The 18391-nt window shown below is 41.4% G+C and overlaps 1 protein-coding gene across 5 annotated transcripts in view; it reads right to left on the bottom strand.

Moving 5' to 3' along the window:
- Positions 1 to 200: 200 nt before the first annotated feature.
- C5H5orf24 (chromosome 5 C5orf24 homolog) overlaps positions 201 to 18391 on the bottom strand; it is a 50297-nt gene continuing 32106 nt past the window's right edge. Inside the window, exons 2-5 of one of the 5 annotated variants that reach the window (XM_075601139.1) lie at positions 11396 to 11575; positions 8336 to 8765; positions 6726 to 6830; positions 201 to 5767 (exon numbers count right to left, since the gene is read on the bottom strand). In XM_075601139.1, coding sequence (XP_075457254.1) covers positions 6751 to 6830; positions 8336 to 8765; positions 11396 to 11428 — 543 coding nt within the window. In that variant the 5' untranslated portion in view covers positions 11429 to 11575 and the 3' untranslated portion in view covers positions 201 to 5767; positions 6726 to 6750. Of the gene's footprint in view, positions 8766 to 11395; positions 11576 to 18391 lie in introns of all 5 variants that reach the window. The other 4 variants (XM_075601141.1, XM_075601138.1, XM_075601140.1 and 1 more) reach the window with 4 other exon arrangements.

The raw sequence follows: 18391 nt of genomic DNA on the forward strand, positions 1-18391 counted from the left end.
TCACCTGACATTCGTGTCACTTGGGATTCACTCGAGTTGCATCCTGTGCTAGTATATGTTAAGCGCTAACAACCATGACGACATTGCGGATCAGTGTTGCTTACTTTTGCAATCATTATGCTTTGATAGATTACGGAACATTTGGATAAAAGTTGAAGTTTTTATGCCATGACATACAGCTTCCAAAAAAATAACAGGCGTGGTTTTAAGTAATGACTTTATTAATAAATATACAGCCATATGACGGTGTGAGCACAGATCATGACCACTGCTTCATTCTCAGACACAGTTTTACACGAGGAGCAGAAGCAGATGGACATAAAAAGCATACAGAGTACACCTCTGAGACAAGTTTCCTGGCAGTTATACAGGGAAGTATTAACTCCAGGTTATCCTCTGGGAAAGTATGTTGGAAAATACTTAGTGATCTGGTCCAAATACTCAAAAAGAAAGCAAGGCATGAAAAAAAACAAAACAAAAAAAACTCTTACTCTAATGCTAATACCTTTCATTATACGCATTGACATACTTGTGAATGCAGATTTACCTAATGGACATAATAAAAGAAAACTCATCTTATAACAAAGAATATACGTGTACCTGGATAAACAAAGAATATACGTGTACCGGGATAAACAAAAAGTTTACAAACAAAACAAATATAGTTGGTACTGTAAATGACAACCCAAATCTGGTTTTATTTACCCATTTGGAGGAAAAGAGCATAATGTGAGTGAAAATTATAAGGCCTATATTCATTAAAGGGTGCTACAATTTAGCACTGTCTGATACACATTGAAATGAATGGGACTTGGGACGTGCTGTAGCTAAGCACTCCTTTAGGGAGTACGGGGCTATTAGTGCCTCATTTTTACCGAGTTCTGGAGGTGTCCACCTTGAAAGTCTACGCTATAATGTTGTGAGGAAGATTTAACAGGAACGCATGGAAAACCAAGATCTGTGGGAGGACATATATCAATGCAAAGAACAGCATGCTGTGATGTACTGCTCCGTTCTCTGCTAGTGTCTGCTTCATCCGACAGATTATTAGCCGGGGAAATTCAGACCTGGCGGAGTCCAACATAGAAAAACAATCTGCATAATTTGATGCATCCCACTATCATCTTATACATGCTGCTTAGTTTCCCCCACTTTTTTCCTAATGTGACTCCCCATATTCCAAGCTAAAACAGGCCAAAACTGAAGCAAATACAGTGAGAGCAGCGGTATGAAAAGGTCTGTTGGAGGTAATGTTACAAAACTGCATTGATCCTGGAGGCCATAATATGGAACAAAACATTGTGTCCCGTTGTTCCGATTACATTACGGAAAAAGTTAACTTAGGAAAGAAAAGCAGTCATGACATACCAAACATGTAAGCACGAATACAAATGTATAACCATGCTTTTCTTGTCAGTTATCGTTAGTCGCATATTTACTAAGTGGTGCTAAGCCATAAGAGATCGGCACCGCTCCGACGGAGTAAGACACCTTACGGCCCATGCATTTGAATGAGACGTAAAGTGTTTTTCGGTGTTGGAAGGTGTCTTACAGCATAGCACCGCATAGTGAATATAGGCCTAAAAGACATTCACAGATATTATATCTATAAGAGAAAAGGGCAACTTTGAATTACTATGGGAAGTATAAATAAGGTTGTTAAACAGTTGTTGCTTTTCCAAAAAAAAATGTTACTTTGAATGGAGTATATGACACTACACCTTTTCCAGAACGCTCAACATTAGCCCTTCGCTGCCTGGTCACTGGTCAATAGGGAATTTCTTCAGAAAACGTCCGATTGGCCACTTCAGCGGATATAAAATAAGCCCCATATTAATCCTAAACACACACGTTTATCGATTTGGTTTCAGTCTGCACTGTGCCTCAGCTGGAGGCTGCCTTGCAGACCAGAGGAGCCCCCAGGATTGCATTCCACTGGTGTAATATGTTCCATTTTAAGAAGAATATATGTTGCAAACCCATTTGTCGCCAATTGCTTAGGGTTCTACCAAAGCCTTAAGGCCCATGGGGGTTATTGGTTAAACTGGTAGAGCCAATCAGGGCACTATCGCATGGAAATTCCCAGACGTCAATCGTGTGATAGTGACACGATCGTCACTATGACAGTTTAACAAATAACCCCCTAAATGTGCAAAATCTTAAATGGTAGAATATGCATTAAAATGGTAAATATGCAGTTAGATAACTGTTTTCATTTTGGTGCAATTCCAATGTGTCACTCAGTGAGGCAGACCCGTCACACACATTTTCATGTTGTCCGCAGTTTGTAATTTCCTGTTTTTTCTCCCTAAACATTATTTAAAAAATAAATAAATAATTCTCTACAATGGTTTTGAGATAAAGATGCAGATTTTAAAAAGGTAGCAGCACTCCGTGTGCATCACTGTCCGCTTCTTGTAAGTGTGGGGACATTTACCTCAGGCACCAAACATATTGTGAAGCGGCCTTATGCAGAGAGGAATTATAAATGTAGAGCGCAGTGTAGACTGTCAGCTCTACATAGGAAGTATACAAACAAACAATGCGCACAGAAGGTTAATCCCTATAATGTGGAAATGAATCATCACTAGGGATCTTTCTGTCCCTTGTAGTAGCACCTCTAGTCCTGAGACCGGTTACACTTGAAAAAAACACATTCAGAACAATACTATTTCTTTCTAATGCGCCATTCAAATAAAATACATTTTTTTTTTTTCATAGAAAATGTACTTGGATATGTAATTAACGTGGCGTGCCATGTTGAGCTAATTAAAATTGTCAAGTGTTTGGTAATTATGAGTAGACAGTAACAGATTAAAGCCACCTATTCTGTACAAAGCTTGGTGGAAGAAGAAAAATAACGGAGCCCTGTGAAGAGTAAGATTAAAACAGCGCTACAAATTGCAGTTTGTTTGTTTCATTTTTATTTTTTAACTTCATTCATTTCAGCTCTGGGAACCCCCTGCTTCCTAAGATACCGGCACTCCATATGTTTGTACGTATCTCCGTCATGTTTAAATGTCCCAAATCACATGGGCCAATAGGAAGCCACAAGAGAAGACGTCGCGGCAACCTATTGGCCCGCAAGACATTTAAGCCGCCATTGTTAGCCCCGACAAGCCCCTCTGCTACCTGCAGAGATACCGCCACTCCCTACGGAGGTAAGAGTCTCGGGAAGCAGGGGGTCCACCAGAGAGGAAATTAACACAGCTCAGCTCCGGAGACCCCCTACTTCATTGCTATAACTAATAAAATAAAAGAAACAGACTGCAACTTGTAGTGCTGCTTTAAAGCACAAACACATTTTTCTTTTTTATTTGTTCAACTTACCTGTACTACGTCTATCAGTGCAGGACTGTCCCAGCATTACCTTCAGAAAACCCCTCGTATATGAGATATTGAGCTCTGTCTTAGCCACCTGCAATTATCGGCAATAAAATAAATATGGGCACTGTCTCAGTGACACGTTCTACTTATTCATTGGCTCACATAACTGCTGCCTGTTTCCAAGAAGTACGGGCACATCAGAGATGCAGGTCTCCTGAACCAGGGGACTCCATGTGGTAAGAGCGGTATGGTCCTGCGCTGGCAGACGCTTGCTTTAAAGCAGCACATTTGAGATCAAATAGTTCTTTCAGAATTGGAACCAGAGGACCATCTGCTGCTGAACCACGCTATTTTCAGTTCTAGGAACACCCCAGTTCCCAAGATGATGAGCACCGAAAAGGGTAATTATCATAAATCCAACATGGCCACTGGTGTTGACAAAAAGGGAGCCACAACCAAAGGCGGATAACGGGAGATTTGGTGGGCATATTGCTTTCCTGGGAGGGAGCACCAGCGAGTACACCAGTAATCTCGAAAACCAGCGGGGAACCCCCAAACTGAAAATAATATTCTGCACCCGAGGGCCCCCCTATTTCCAATTATGTACGAATCCCGGGCAGGTTTGCAAGTTGAAACAAAAAAAATAATACGTTTTCATGGCAGGTGTGTGTGTAGGGGGGAGGGGGGTAGAATATTCTTTGCTTCTTTAAGGGACCAGTTCGTATTTTCAATATCCTCTTGGCACCCACAGTTCACCAAGATTACCAGAAGATATGTTCTACAGCACTCCTTTAATAATAAGCAACAAGCACAGCATTCACAAAGATCGCATGCTTAATGAATCATATACACAATAAGGCAGGGCCCTTTCTAATGACGCTTCTTATTGTCTCTGCATTTATCCATATATGTTTGATTCATTAATAAAACATTGGATCTTTAATGTGCATAATACATCTGCTGATCACGGTATAATGATTATGGCGGATGTTATATTCTACCAGTATGATAGTCAATATTGTGTTTGCTTTTCCCCCCTCAACTCTTTATACATCAGAGTCAACATTTAATCACACACGTTTAATTACTTTTAAAAGAAGAAACTGTAGCGAGAGAAAAATGAAACACTATACAAGCATAAATGTCCAGAATTCAGCAGTGTTCTTGTCCTTCTTTATCCATATAAGGAAGCCTTCCACCAGAAATAGACGCTCAAGTGAGCAGAACAACATTAAAACGTGGTACACAAATTAAGAGTTGGGAATGTTTTCGGTACAAGAAAAATACTTTTTTTTTGGTGAAGCAAATGAAAAACAGAGCTATAATTTTCTTTAGCAACTTACATGGATATTTTTCTTCAGACTTTGAACCGGAGGATTCTCAGGAGCTAAACCGTGCTGTTCTAGATCTGGAAACCTCCCCAGTTCCTGAGATACTTAGATTGTTAGTTGCCCATGTTTCAGCCCTGATTCACAAAATCAAAACAGTCCCAAATCTTGTGGGCCAACAGGAAGCATACGGCTTCCTGTTGGACGACACTGTGCGCCATCTTTTAAAATCTAAGCAATAAACACAACTAAAATTAGAGAAGTATATCTTGAACTGGGGTTCTCTGGATAAAAAAAAATTGTACGGTTCAGATCCGGAGGACCCCCTGGTTTGAATTCTGTAAAAAAAATATGTTAAAAATGGGCGGGATTGTTGTTTGAAAACCGTGACACCAATATGAAACCACATGGTAACAAATTCGGTACTGAAATGGCCTGTAGGATGTAGAAGACTTTGTAGCTCTGAACATGCAAAACTGTAGAGAACTGTCTTTTCCCCACATCCTCGTGTTATCTTCCTCCCACGACTTCACAAATGTGGACACAAAATTCAAAGTCTTAATATAATTTGAAGTTTACAATTCAAGGGTAATGTGCTCATATGTTTTATCTGTGGATGTGTATTTCTTTAGTCATTATATATTGTTTTAAGATAAAGTACCTATATACAGATTGCTAGGAGACAACAGAAAATTCACAGATGTCTTTTTCCCAGTTTTTAAAAATGGGTGATGAGAAAACAGCCATACAAAAAAATAGCTGACGAAGTGTCTTCTGTAAATGCAGAGGGTACATATTTCAACAAGTTCAGTGGTCCTTCTGAGGTTCTAAAGTCCTGTCTCCAACAAAGATGTTATTAATGCAGTCAGGTTGTTAGAGGTTCAGAGATGAACTTCTGTTTGCAGACCAACCAGAGACCGGGACAAGCGCTCCATTGTGTATGCTCGTTGCCACTTGTGTTCATATGTTGCCTGGTGTCAATGTTGTACCTCTTGAGCTGTTCACCGAAAAAGAGTGAATATGACTCCATTCTTTGTATCAACAAACTAATATGAAGTTGCAAAGATACAAGGGAGTCGTCTTCTGATGTACAATACAGAAGCATTCTCTAACTGTAGGATAGAAAAACAGACAAATGAAAGGTCACCGTTTACAATGCATGTTTTTATGGAGGACAGAACAGAGAGAGAGAGAGAAGACACTGTCGCTGCTTTTCAGAGAAGTTGAATGGAGTCATAAGGGTGCACTGTGTCCAACTTTGGGGCTTTTAGCTGGTCCTGTGATCAAAGTAAGAGGTGCTTGGTGGCAGCATCCTATATTTGTCCCCAAACAGTATCACTTCATTTTTCTTTTTTAATTGTGTCCTTGCTTTTTCTTTTAAATGATTATGCGTAGCAGTATTCAAGCACACCACCACTAACTAGCCTGTGTACTTAATGCACTTAGACAAAGGCCGTGTCAAATGCAGCAACACTTAGAAATGATTTGCTATCTAGTTAAAGCATCAGTCCCATTAAGTTTTTCATTTAATTGCAAAATCATGTGTCTGTTGTAATAAGAAACAGACTGTGGCTCTTAAAGTATGGCACAAATCACTCGTTTTCCTGGAGCCGCTTTGTGTCTGTGTCGCTTTCCTATGGTAACTGCTTCTCTTCATTCTACTGTGACAGTGACTTTTCCTCGTCTTACTGTGGGCTGATTTAGTATAAATCCTACATTTTCCAGTCTTTATCATGTTGCCAAAAGAGTGTTTCAGGCCTAAACTACCAAATTGAAAACAAAATGGCAAAGCTGGTGATATTTAGGTGATTGCTTTCATTTTCTGGCATGTCCTTTAAGCGGGACTATAGCTTGAACTAAAAAAATAATCGACAATTTTGCTCTGTTGCAGTTAGCAGAACCCATATTTGTGTGCATTTAGCTGCCGGAAGATTACAAAACAATTAAGAAGTCATCCAGTTGAGCAGATAAGTTACTATGACCAGCACAAGACTAAGGTTGGGTAAGACTCCTCCTTAGTTGCACGTGGCCGTGAAAAAGGTCCACAATATACAAATGAACACCTCTTACTGTAAAGACTCGCATAAAGTCCAGCTCATTTTGTCCTACGCATCACTGGAACACATGAAGGCTTGCTGCTTTTTTCCTGATAAAGAAAGGTATGAAACATGACATCTGTTCTTAGTCGAGCAAACTTTCCTTTCAATCAAAACAGCAACAGAGTCATCTCTTGTTAAAAGAAGACAATATATCCCCTTATATATGCCCTTTGCTGACAAATGGGCTGGCAACTAATTACGCTGTAATAGATAACTACCCTCCTCCCCCTCCCCGGGTTTGCCTCTAGCATTTCCCAACGCCAGTCCCTAGTGACTATAAAAAAGGGTGTGGTTTGCATGGTACTCAAACACCCAACATATGAACTCTGAGGTTCCTCATGTTCCTTCCCTCATCCCAAAAAGCAACAATGTTCAGTCTAAAATGAAAGTACGTAAGCATTTTCAAAATGGCTTCTCTTTGGTTTACGCAGGTTGCTACGGTAATGTTAACATAATTGACTCTGACCTGTGTTTTAGGTTTTGACCGATTCAAAATGTTATAGTTAGAAGTTAAATAAAAAACGGAGACATTCCAAAAATCTAGTCAGACAACGGATGGATAAATAGTCTACTAACCAATGCATTGAATACTGTAATACAAAATGAAATATTCAGCTCTTCAAAAAAAAAGACGAGGAAAAATATGCAAAGTGGAACTTAGCTGTGCAAGATGTGTGTTAGTTTCAAATGCATGGAGAGCATGTGTTGAGCACTTTTTGAGCTATTTAGGCTAGCCTATGTTTCCTTTTGGTGTGCTCCCTGCTTTTCCAAAGTTACATCCACTTTCCAAAACATTGTTGCATTACATCTGTAATGTTATTTTAGTCAACACATTGAATTACAAGTACATGCTTTGTTTTTAGGTTACATTTTTGGATGTATTCTTTACCGCAAATCAGAATTGTCACAAGCGGTAATAAAAAGCCCTCTCGTTTAAAACTCAATAATGACGAATGTTTCCGTTATAATATTACCCATCATCCCTGCATCTTCAACACCAACATACAGTTTTGTTGGGAAAACTCCAAGACATTTCACTACTAGTGTTTTATGGCTGTTTGACCATTTCACATAACGTTTAACACAATGTGCCACCACCATGGGATTCACATTTCTCTATGTATAGTAATATAATTATAAGGTACTTGTAGTACCACTGCATGCAAAGTAAAATAAATAAAGTTCAAGCCAGTGTAAGGAGATGAGAACCATTCTGCATTTGTAGAATGTATGCAGGATTCTGGCACTCTCTAACCGGCTAGTTTTCCTTGCATTGTGATGCAATCATTTGTGTGGACAATCTAATTTATAAAACTGAAGACAAATGTGGTAACTGTATAATAAGAAGGCTTGGTATTTCCACATATGTATGTATCTATATACATATACACACACACACACACACACACACACACACACACACACAAACACACACACAGTGTGGCTTTTACTCAATAGGATGTTTGATGTTGGCTTCCACAGCAGAATGTAGTCCTCTGCTAAGTACCATGGGATAGGGAAAAGCTGCATTGCTACTTGTGTAACTTAGGTTTGCAAGTCGTGATAGAGCTTTAATGCTACCTGGAGGTCTCCCCGGGCTGACTTTGTATCCCGCGGCTTTGGTTGTGCCCAAGGGTCTGCCCGGACTTGTCTTAAATCCAGCGGCTTTGGTGGTCCCCAGGGGTCTGCCGGTGCTGGTTCTGTACCCTGCCGATTTGGTGGTCCCAGAAGGCCTCCCCCGCTTTCCCGATCTGCCGAGGTTCTTCTTTTTCTTTAAATCCCCTTTTGTGTCCAGATTCCTACTGCTGGTGGTCTGCAAGTGCGCCTCATTAATGGTTTCTTGTGTCTGGCAGGAGATGGTCTTGTGGCTTACCGAATGGCTATATTTGCTCGGCTGGGTGGCATACAAGCCAAACTGCTCTGCGCTTCTCATGCTGTCTTCGCTGAGGCAGGACGACTTGCTGCTCCCGCAGAAAGACATGTTACTTGTCGAGACCGGACGCATCATTTTCTATAAAGATAAAAGGCATATACATTATGTACTACCCCAGTGATTCTCAACCAGGGTATCCTGCCACCCGGGCTTATAGCCAACCTCAATCAGGTTAATATTATTTCTATTTTGCAGAATTAACATGCCTTCTCTATTGTGCCCGCGATCTGCTCCTCTCCCCTCTTAACACAATTGCCAATATAATTTGTTTTCGAGCTTACCTACAGAATTTTCTGTCCTGCAACAACAGAGTATCCCTTATTTGTTTTTACACATTTAAAGCTGCAGTTCAGTCTTTTTTTTTTATACTTCAATAGTTTCATGTGGGCAATCTCTAATTACCTACTGAACTGCATAGCTGCCGGTCAATTCGTTCTCCGTCTATTAATCGGCAAAGTTTGGCGACATCTTTAAATATGGGGAATTTAAATGGTTGCTAGAGGAACAAGCATGCTTGTTAAAATAGAATACAAGAACATTGGTCTTTCAAAGTTGTTTTTTTTAAAACAGAAAATGCAAAAAGTATTTTTTCTTACTACAGAACTGATTTATTAAAAAAAAACACACATGCAGGATATTGCCTGAACTGCTGCTTTAAGAGGTTAACTCTTTAATTTTTTTTTTATTAATTTAAATAAAACGGACATCTCCCTCCATCTCCAACCGCCTCCTCAATACCCGTCACCCATTGCTCAAATAAGAACATGTCAGCTACTAGATCAGGGATGAGCAAACTTTTTATGCCGAGCCCCCCTTTTCATCCATGAAATTTCTCGGGCCCCCCCTGCCTGATGTAATCAAAATCACATGAAAAAAAAAAAACTTTATTAAACGGTATTTCAACCTTGCAAAATTAGGCTGATGGATCGGGACTATGTGTGTGTGTGGGGGGCTGTGTGTGTGGCTGTATGTGTGTGTGCATTGACTGCTGCCGAGCGCGCTTCAAAGCCAATTTTGTTTGTCTCCCCAAGCGCCAAGCTTGGGAGAGCGTACGTGCACAAAGGCAATCCTTTTGAGGGGGCATTCATTCACCTCTTTGCTACCTCCCTTCCCCTCCCCCTTTTTTTCCCTTCTCCTTCCTTTTTTCCTTCTCCCATTTGCCTTTTTATTCTCCCTGCTCTTTGGCTTGCTGTCCCCAGTGTTATCCACACACCTACCTACAGTATTATGTATTTTTATATTTATTTATTTTTCTATTTTCAATGTTGTGTTTTTTTATTTTTTTGTATAATTATAATTGTACATTCATAGTATGATTGATATAGTGGCAGCCTACCCTTTCACTTGCAGAGGATCGCAGCGAAGCAGGTTGTACCCCTGTACCTCCAAAGCCCTGCGCGCGCACACACCATCACGTGGCCGCCACCTGCACTATCCTGTTCAGCTGCCCGCCCACGCACAGCTTCTTCGGCTGCCCGCGCACAGCTTTTTTGCCCTCCCGCGCACACCAGGTTTTGCCGCACGCCGCCTGCGCCCCCACCAGTTTGCATTCAATCACAACACAGACACATCACAGACACAGAACACATACTCAATCACAACACCCACACACCCACAACACACCATCACAACCAACACAGACTCAATCCCAACACCCACACACAATCACAACACAGACACAGCACACATATTCAATCACAACACACACAAACACACAGACTCAATCACAACACATACACACAGACACAACACACCATCACAACCAACACAGACACAACACACACTCAATCCCAACACCCACACACAATCACAACACAGACAATCACAACACACACAATCACAACACACACACAGACATACTCAATCACAACACACACCGACACAACACTCAACCACAATACACACTCAATCACAACACAGACACAGTACACATACTCAATCACAACATACACAATCATAACAGTCACACACTTTCACCTGGGGGGGGGGGCAGTACTCAGCATGCTCCGGTCCCCCGTGTGCTTCAGAGAAACAGACAGGAGGAGGAGGGACCGTCTGTGTGCAGTGAAGGCCCCGCAACAAGCAGAGAGCAGAGAAGCAGCAGCACGGAGCTTGTTCAGCCGCCCGCCCACGCACAACGTCTGTCGACCCGCCGCCTGTGCCCCCTCTAAATAATCTTGCGCCTCCCAGTTTGCGCACCGCTGTTCTAGATACACATCTGACAGCCACAGGACCTTAATGCCACTGGCCTCCATGCTTCACATCTTTGTTCAACCCTTTGAGTGCCCTGAGACATAGCTACAATGTTATGGCATCTGGCACCGTGGGTGCCCCATTACATTGTAGCTAATGTCCCCCCCCCCCAAAAAAAATGATCGTTTTCTTAGGGGAGATCGCATTCCGATTCCCTATGAAGCCCAGGACGCGATCAGCAATGACGACTTGTCCCGTTCCATCATCAACGCGTGGCACGCTGGCCCTGCAGCCCCTCTGGTGCTCAAATGGTTAAGATTGTAAGCCCTGTGGAGCAGGCATTTCTCTGTCTATAGTATCAGTTTGCGTTCATTTCATATTACTGTATATTCTCTGCTGAGTATAGTTGCTCGGTATACACAAACGATAAAAATAACAGTTCTATCTCAGACTGGGATCTGGGACTGTGTAGATATGCAGAGATGAGATTAGAAATACATTCATATGCAACGTACATGCATTCCCGACAATTCCTGGCGTCTGAACATGACACAACGTGGGTAGAACTAGATTTAGTAGAAGTTCGTAAATCGTGTGCACTTCTTTAACTAGGTCTTCTTGTCAAACGCCGTCTGCAAGAGACCACATCAAATGCATATGCTCAGCCGCTCTCTGGGAAGGAAGCTTGAGGGTCTCTGAGTAAGAGAAGAGAAAGGAACAGTGTTAATAGTTTGCCCAAATATACAATGTTATACTGATAGCAAATAGATAGATAATGTATGTACACACACACACACACACACACACACACACACACACACACACACACACACACACACACACACACACACACACACACACACACACACACACAATTTGGAAAAGGATTCCTTTCTATGTATATGTTAGCTGATGCTTGTATCGCTAGATCATTTTAATCTCTGCCGTTAATATTGCTGTAAAGCAGTGAATTCTTACTTATCTAGTATTATCAGGACGAATATGAATAATGGTGGTGAATATCAGCACTCTGACAAACCTCCTATTATGAAGCTGCAGTTCAGTCCTTGTTCTGCATGCCTGTTATTTGGTAGAACTGTAACCCATGTTCCACATTATGTATATTTGGGACGTGGGCTTGAACCTTTTGTTGGCCAATTGTATCCCCTTTTTGACAACGAGAACGAGCTCACAGTGATGTAACGGGAATGCCACAGAGCGTGGCAACACCCCATGTGCTTCCCCACCACCTCTCCTATGTTGTAAGGAGTGGGAACCAGTGTAATAGTATCATATAACAAAGCAATATATTTTCTGAAGGAAAAGAATTAAAAACTTTGGGGGTCATTCATGAAACTGTGAGATGAGGGGCACTCACATGGAAACTCTCATTCAATGCAAGTCAGTATTAGTATATCACCTAGTGTTAGAAGCGGTTAGACACTGAGAGGGTTATTTATTAAACTGTGATAGTTCCGATCTGGGCACTGTAACTGTATTTGTAGTGTTCCAGAGGAAGTCATACAAAAACACTAGTGCATCAATTGCCAATAATGTGGGTTATATATCAAAGTCTTCTGGATTCAAAAGTAGGGCAAAAAAAAAGAGAAAAGAAACAATCACAAATATTAAATATCTGCACTGTTTTTATTAGGAATTGGTTTCCTTTGATGAATCTGGTGCTATTTTTTGCACCATCTTTAGCCCAATATTTGCTGTAGGGAGACTAATAAATAGCAGCTTTTGTCTGACAAGAGAAGTGATTTCTCCCTGGATTAATACTCTAGATCAATGGTTCCCAACTTTTTTTTACATTGTGTACCCCATGCTAGAAACTATTTATTCTGTGAACCCCTAATTAATACATCTTATTGCCTACTCAACTATTGCTAACAAAACTGTTTAACCGATCCCAGGCCCTATAGTGTCCTGAGCTCATGGGGGGGAAATACACACTTAACAAGGCCCAAAGCTGCCAATCACTGCAGGAGCTTCCAAAGTCAGGCACCACAATGCCTTGCCACTGTGGATGCAAAGCATTGTGGGGAGCAACTTTGGAAGCTACGCCTGTAATTGACAGCTATACCACCCACGCTAAGGCGCAGTTTGGGGTCTTACTAAGTGCGCAGGAACCCACTGTACTGCCTGGGAATCCGCCATTACAGATTTTTCAGGCGCACCCCTTGAAGACATCTCACGAACACCAACGGGTTTCCTGTCAGGAATCACTACTTTAGATAAATACCAACCTGTCTACTATGTCATTGAATGCTTGTCTTTTCTACAAAGCTATCCAGTCTTAAAGCTGCAGTTCAAGCAATATCCTGCATGTGTTTTTTTTTTAATAAATCAGTTCTGTAGTAAGAAAAAATAAATTTTCTGTTTTAAAAAACAAACAAACTTTGAAAGACCAATTTTCTTGTATTCTATTTTAACAAGCATGTTTGTTCCTATAGGAACCATTTACATTCCCCAGATCTAAAGATGTCGCCAAACTTCGCCGATCAATAGACGGAGAACTAATTGACCGGCAGTTATGCAGTTCTTTAGGTAAGTAGAGATTGCCCACATGAAACTATTAAAGTAAAAAAAAAAAAAGGGGAGCTTGAACTGCAGCTTTAATATGTATTAAATGCACTGGAATTGAGGATCGATCTCTCATGATTAGACATGGGCGACGTTCGCCAACATTCGATTTCAGTGCAAAGATTTGTGGACCCCTCCGAGGACACATTCACCTCTTTCTTTAAAAATGTGTTCGCGCAAAGTATTCACAATTACGAATGTCCCGCAAAATTAAAATATCTGTAATGGGGCCCATTATGCAAAATGTTCCGATCAAATCGAATAAACCAAAGTGATTATCGTAAATTCATTTTAAAATGTGCTTTGTGATGACTATAAATAGGGGTGCTGCTTCAGCTCTGAGCCATTGTGCTGTTTGGGTTGGGGGGCTACTGCTGTTAACAGGCCTCAGTATTCAAATACTATATATATATATATATATATATATATATATATATATATAGCAACTGTAAATATTCCTGTATATTCATTTGCATGTCTTAGACAGGTCTGCTGGTACAGTAACAGTGCATTATTAATACTGTCTGTAGTAGTGTATTGTCTGTGTACAGCAGTGTTTTGACCATTTCATTTATTTATTAAGCTGTTAATATTAATTTCATTTCTCCATATTATTTTGGACCTGCGTATTTAGCTGTTGGGAGGACATCCACGTATTTGGGACGGAAGAGAGGAATTGGATTTGGGGACTGGGAGTGTAACTGCATAATTACAGTACTCCCCACTGCATAATTACAGTACTCCCCCCATGCGTATGTTTCAAATCGGTGTCTGCTATATTCAGTGTAGGGTGACCAGACGTCCCGGTTTTTCTGTCCTGTCCCGGTTGCCGGTCCGTTTTGAACCCCCCTCTCCCCCCCCCCCCCCGGCATCCTTTAACCAATCCCCTGCGGCCCGGCATTCTACAAGGGGCTTGGTTGAAGGATGCCGGAGGCGGATGTAGTGAGCAGAGCACACCAATAACGTTGCAGGAGATTGAATGTTTGCTGCAGTGGGAGGCCATTTGATGATGGAGGATGCAGCAGGACCGTGACTGCCACGAGAAGGACCGGAGAGCAAGTGTCAGACAACTTGAGCTGCTCAGAGATGTTGCATTTGACTGTCTAGTCTATCTTCTTAATCCACCTCCTAGCAGAGCTAATAAGTACTGTAAGTAGCAACATATATTTATAATACACAACCCTATTTCCCCTATTATTTTGCAAAGTGTAATATTATATACACAAGCCACAAGGTCAGGTCAGGAATGAGGAATGTCAAAATTTTAAAATGTCTTAATTTTAATGAACGCCTTCATTTTTTATTTAATTTTAAAGGTCAATTAATTATTTAATTTATGTCAATTAATTATTTCATTTAACTCGTCAATTATTTAATTTATGCAAATTATTTATTTAATTTTAATGTCTTCATTATTTATGTAATTTTAATTAATGTATTAATTTTTTATTAAGTACAGTAGAGATTAGAAAGTACATTTCAGATTTCAGGCTGCAAAGTGGTTTGTTTTGTTGAAGTTAAACTTTAAAAAAGGCATCTGTTTGTGGGTTTTTTCTTCTGGTACTGTCTAGAAATATAAATGTTTTGCATTTAAATGCTGATTTTCAATTCATGTGTGCACCCTTTTTCATGCAGCCTGGGCACTCACAACGGATGTTGTGGTGTTTGCCATGAGGACGACTTTTGACAGACCACCAGTCCACACAGACCTCAGGTCAGTCCAGAAAATAATAAAAAAATTCAAAAAATATATATGTTGCTTTTGCTTCCTATTTTCAACTGTTTTTCAACACACACACACACACACACACACACACACACACACACACACACACACACACACACACACACACACACACACACACACACACACACACACACACACACACACACACACACACACCATATTTTTCAGACAGCACCCACCTCTAAAAACAAGCACACTGCAGGCCCCACCTATATACACAAACACACTGCAGGGCCCGTACACACAAACACACACTGCAGGGCCCACCTCAGTACACACAAACACATACTGCAGGGCCCACCTCTGTACACACACACACACTGCAGGGCCCACCTCTGTACACACAAACACACACTGCAGGGCCCACCTCTGTGCACACAAACACACACTGAAGGGCCAACCTCTGTACATACAAGCACACACTGAAGGGCCCACCTCTGTTCACACAAACACACACAGCAGCCAGGGTTGCCACCTTCTATTGAAGGCTAACCCGTAGATAACATTGTTTAGATCTTTTTATTATATATTTATTTATCTTGCCTTTGGCTGTATCCTCCCCTCCAAATTCCATCAACATAACAATGAGACGCTCTGTGACGTCCCGCGGTATCAAGTTGACATGACAACGGGGCGCATTGTGGCGACGAGACATCACGTGATGCCACATTGTCATGGCAGCATGTCACCGCTTGACGTTAGAGTGTCTCGTTGTCATGGCAACGGGAGGGGGGGGCGACGTGACGTGATGTAAATTGTTTTATAAATATTTTTTTCATGTGTCCCGGTTTTTCATTTTGAAAATCTGGTCGCCCTAATTCAGCGGGGAATCTGGTTTGTTACTGTCATTGACATACCTTTTTAATTTCTTTTGTCATAATAAATTAGCATTTAAAAAACTAAAAAATGAACACTATTATTTGTCTCTCTGTGCTGTAGTAGCCTGCAGGTGCAGCATATACCATCTGAGTGTGACCCTACTGAGACACTTTCCAGTGTCCTGATTCCCGAGTCCCAAGTCTGACCTGTGTGTCTCTGGGCTCAATTCCTGTACTGTGTCAATTGTGGTCTACTATTATAGCAGTATATTTATAACAAGTACAACAACACAGCATATTCAGTTCTGGGGGTGGGGGACTTATATATTATTTATTTAGTTTTAGCAGCCAGCAGTGTGCAAGCCAGTAATAGCACAGCCAGGAGCACTCTGCGAGTCACATCTACAGTCAGATCTACATAGATAGCGGGAGATGAGAGAGAGGAGAGGTAGAGAGGGGAATATGAATATATATATATATATATATATATATATATATATATATATAGATATATAGATTGAGAGAGAGAGAGAGAGAGAGAGAGAGAGAGAGAGAGAGAGAGAGAGAGAGAGAGAGCGCGAGATCTAAAGAGATATATATATATAAATATATATATAATAGATATATCTATATCTATATCTATATACACACCACCACAGTCCTCTAGGTGCTGGAATGGAGCAGCTCTGGGACTTTCCAGCATCCATGGAGTTAACCTCCCCTGAATAGGCTACCCTCAGGTGCAGCAAATCAGCCTCGGCTGAATGAATAGGGAAGTGTTTGAAGGAAGACACAGAGAGTGACACAGTTTAAGACTGTTTTTCCCCAGAGAAGGGGGGGATGATAGAAAGTGCTCCCAAGCGGCGGAAGCTGGTACAGAGGACCTACAGAGGAGTTTCTCTGAGCTCACATGGGGCCGAGTTCCCCAGAGAAGGAAGGACGACAGAAACCGTGCTGAAGCGGGGGCGTCTGTTCCAAACCCTGGATTAAACAGAAAGGCAAACACTTTTATTGTAGTCTTAAGACTGTTGATGTGGGGTGCATATGACAGGGCATGTTTGAGTGTGGGAACCAGCTTAGCTGGCCATCCAACTAGTGAGGGTGAAAGCTACGGTGTAGTTAGCTTGCTCAAAAGGGAATAGGTGTTCTTTTTATGTTTTGTAAGGACTTAAAGGGACGGTGGGCCTGTAGGTGTATGATTTAATCCTTGTAAATAAATCCCATATAGAGAGATAGTGTTTCCTGCCTTAAATTCTGCGCTCGACTATTTCCAATCCGAGTTCATAAAACTCTGTGATACCCATGCTCCACTACGCAGAATAAGGGTACGGGGGGTCCACCTTCCATGGTTACAACTGACCTTATAGCACTCTACCAGTTCATGGATGCCTTGTGGAAAAGCTACAAAGTAACTGCCACTACCAAGGATCTCAATCACTACAGATGCCTGCTGAACATGTGCACAAGGCAAACAAGGCATGCAAAAGCACAATATTACTCTGACAATCTCCACCAGAATACATCAAACCCAGATAACTTCTGGAAGGTTTATCAACAATATATTCCAGCCTTCTAACCATCAACAACCAAGTAATATCACTAAGGGGGATATTACTCTGACAAACCCCACTGACATTGCAAATGCATTCAATGATTACTTTGTGGGCTGTGCCACTAACTTATTAACGAAACGCAACCCAAACCACAAACCTGAAACTCATCCTGGGAATACCCATATAGCCCCACCAACTCCCAACACTGCCCACAATTTTCAATTTGGCCCAGTATCCGAAGAGAAGATTACACAAGCACTCCTCAAATTAAAACTAAGCAGCCAATGTGGACCTGACTTACTACAATCTAGGTTCCTACGACTTGGTGCTCCAGCCATTGCCAAACCAATTGCTTCCATAGTCAACTCTATCCTGTCTGCAGGCCAATCCCTAAGACATGGAAAACTGCCAGAGTTGTCCCAATCTTCAAAGGTGGGGACAAAAACACTGTCTCAAACTACAGGCCAAGCTCCCTTCTCCTAATTCTATCCAAAGTCATGGAAAAATGTGTCCACTCCCAATTAAGCGATTACTATACCAAGACAAATTTCCCTAGCCAATTCCAATCTGGCTTTTGCCCCACACACTCCACCGTAACTACCCTGCTAAAAGTTTGCAATGAAATCCAGTGAGGAATGTAACGGGGTCAACTCACTGGTGCAATATTCCTAGATTTTGCAAAGGCTTTTGATACTGTTTATCATGCTATCCTGCTTAACAAACTCCAGAGCTCTGGAATAGGGAAGCATGCTTTAAACTGGTTTCAGTCCTATCTATCAGGTAGATCCCAACATGTGTCCATCTCAG

This window comes from Ascaphus truei, chromosome 5 (genome assembly GCF_040206685.1).
Source record: "Ascaphus truei isolate aAscTru1 chromosome 5, aAscTru1.hap1, whole genome shotgun sequence".
Lineage (NCBI taxonomy): Eukaryota > Metazoa > Chordata > Amphibia > Anura > Ascaphidae > Ascaphus > Ascaphus truei.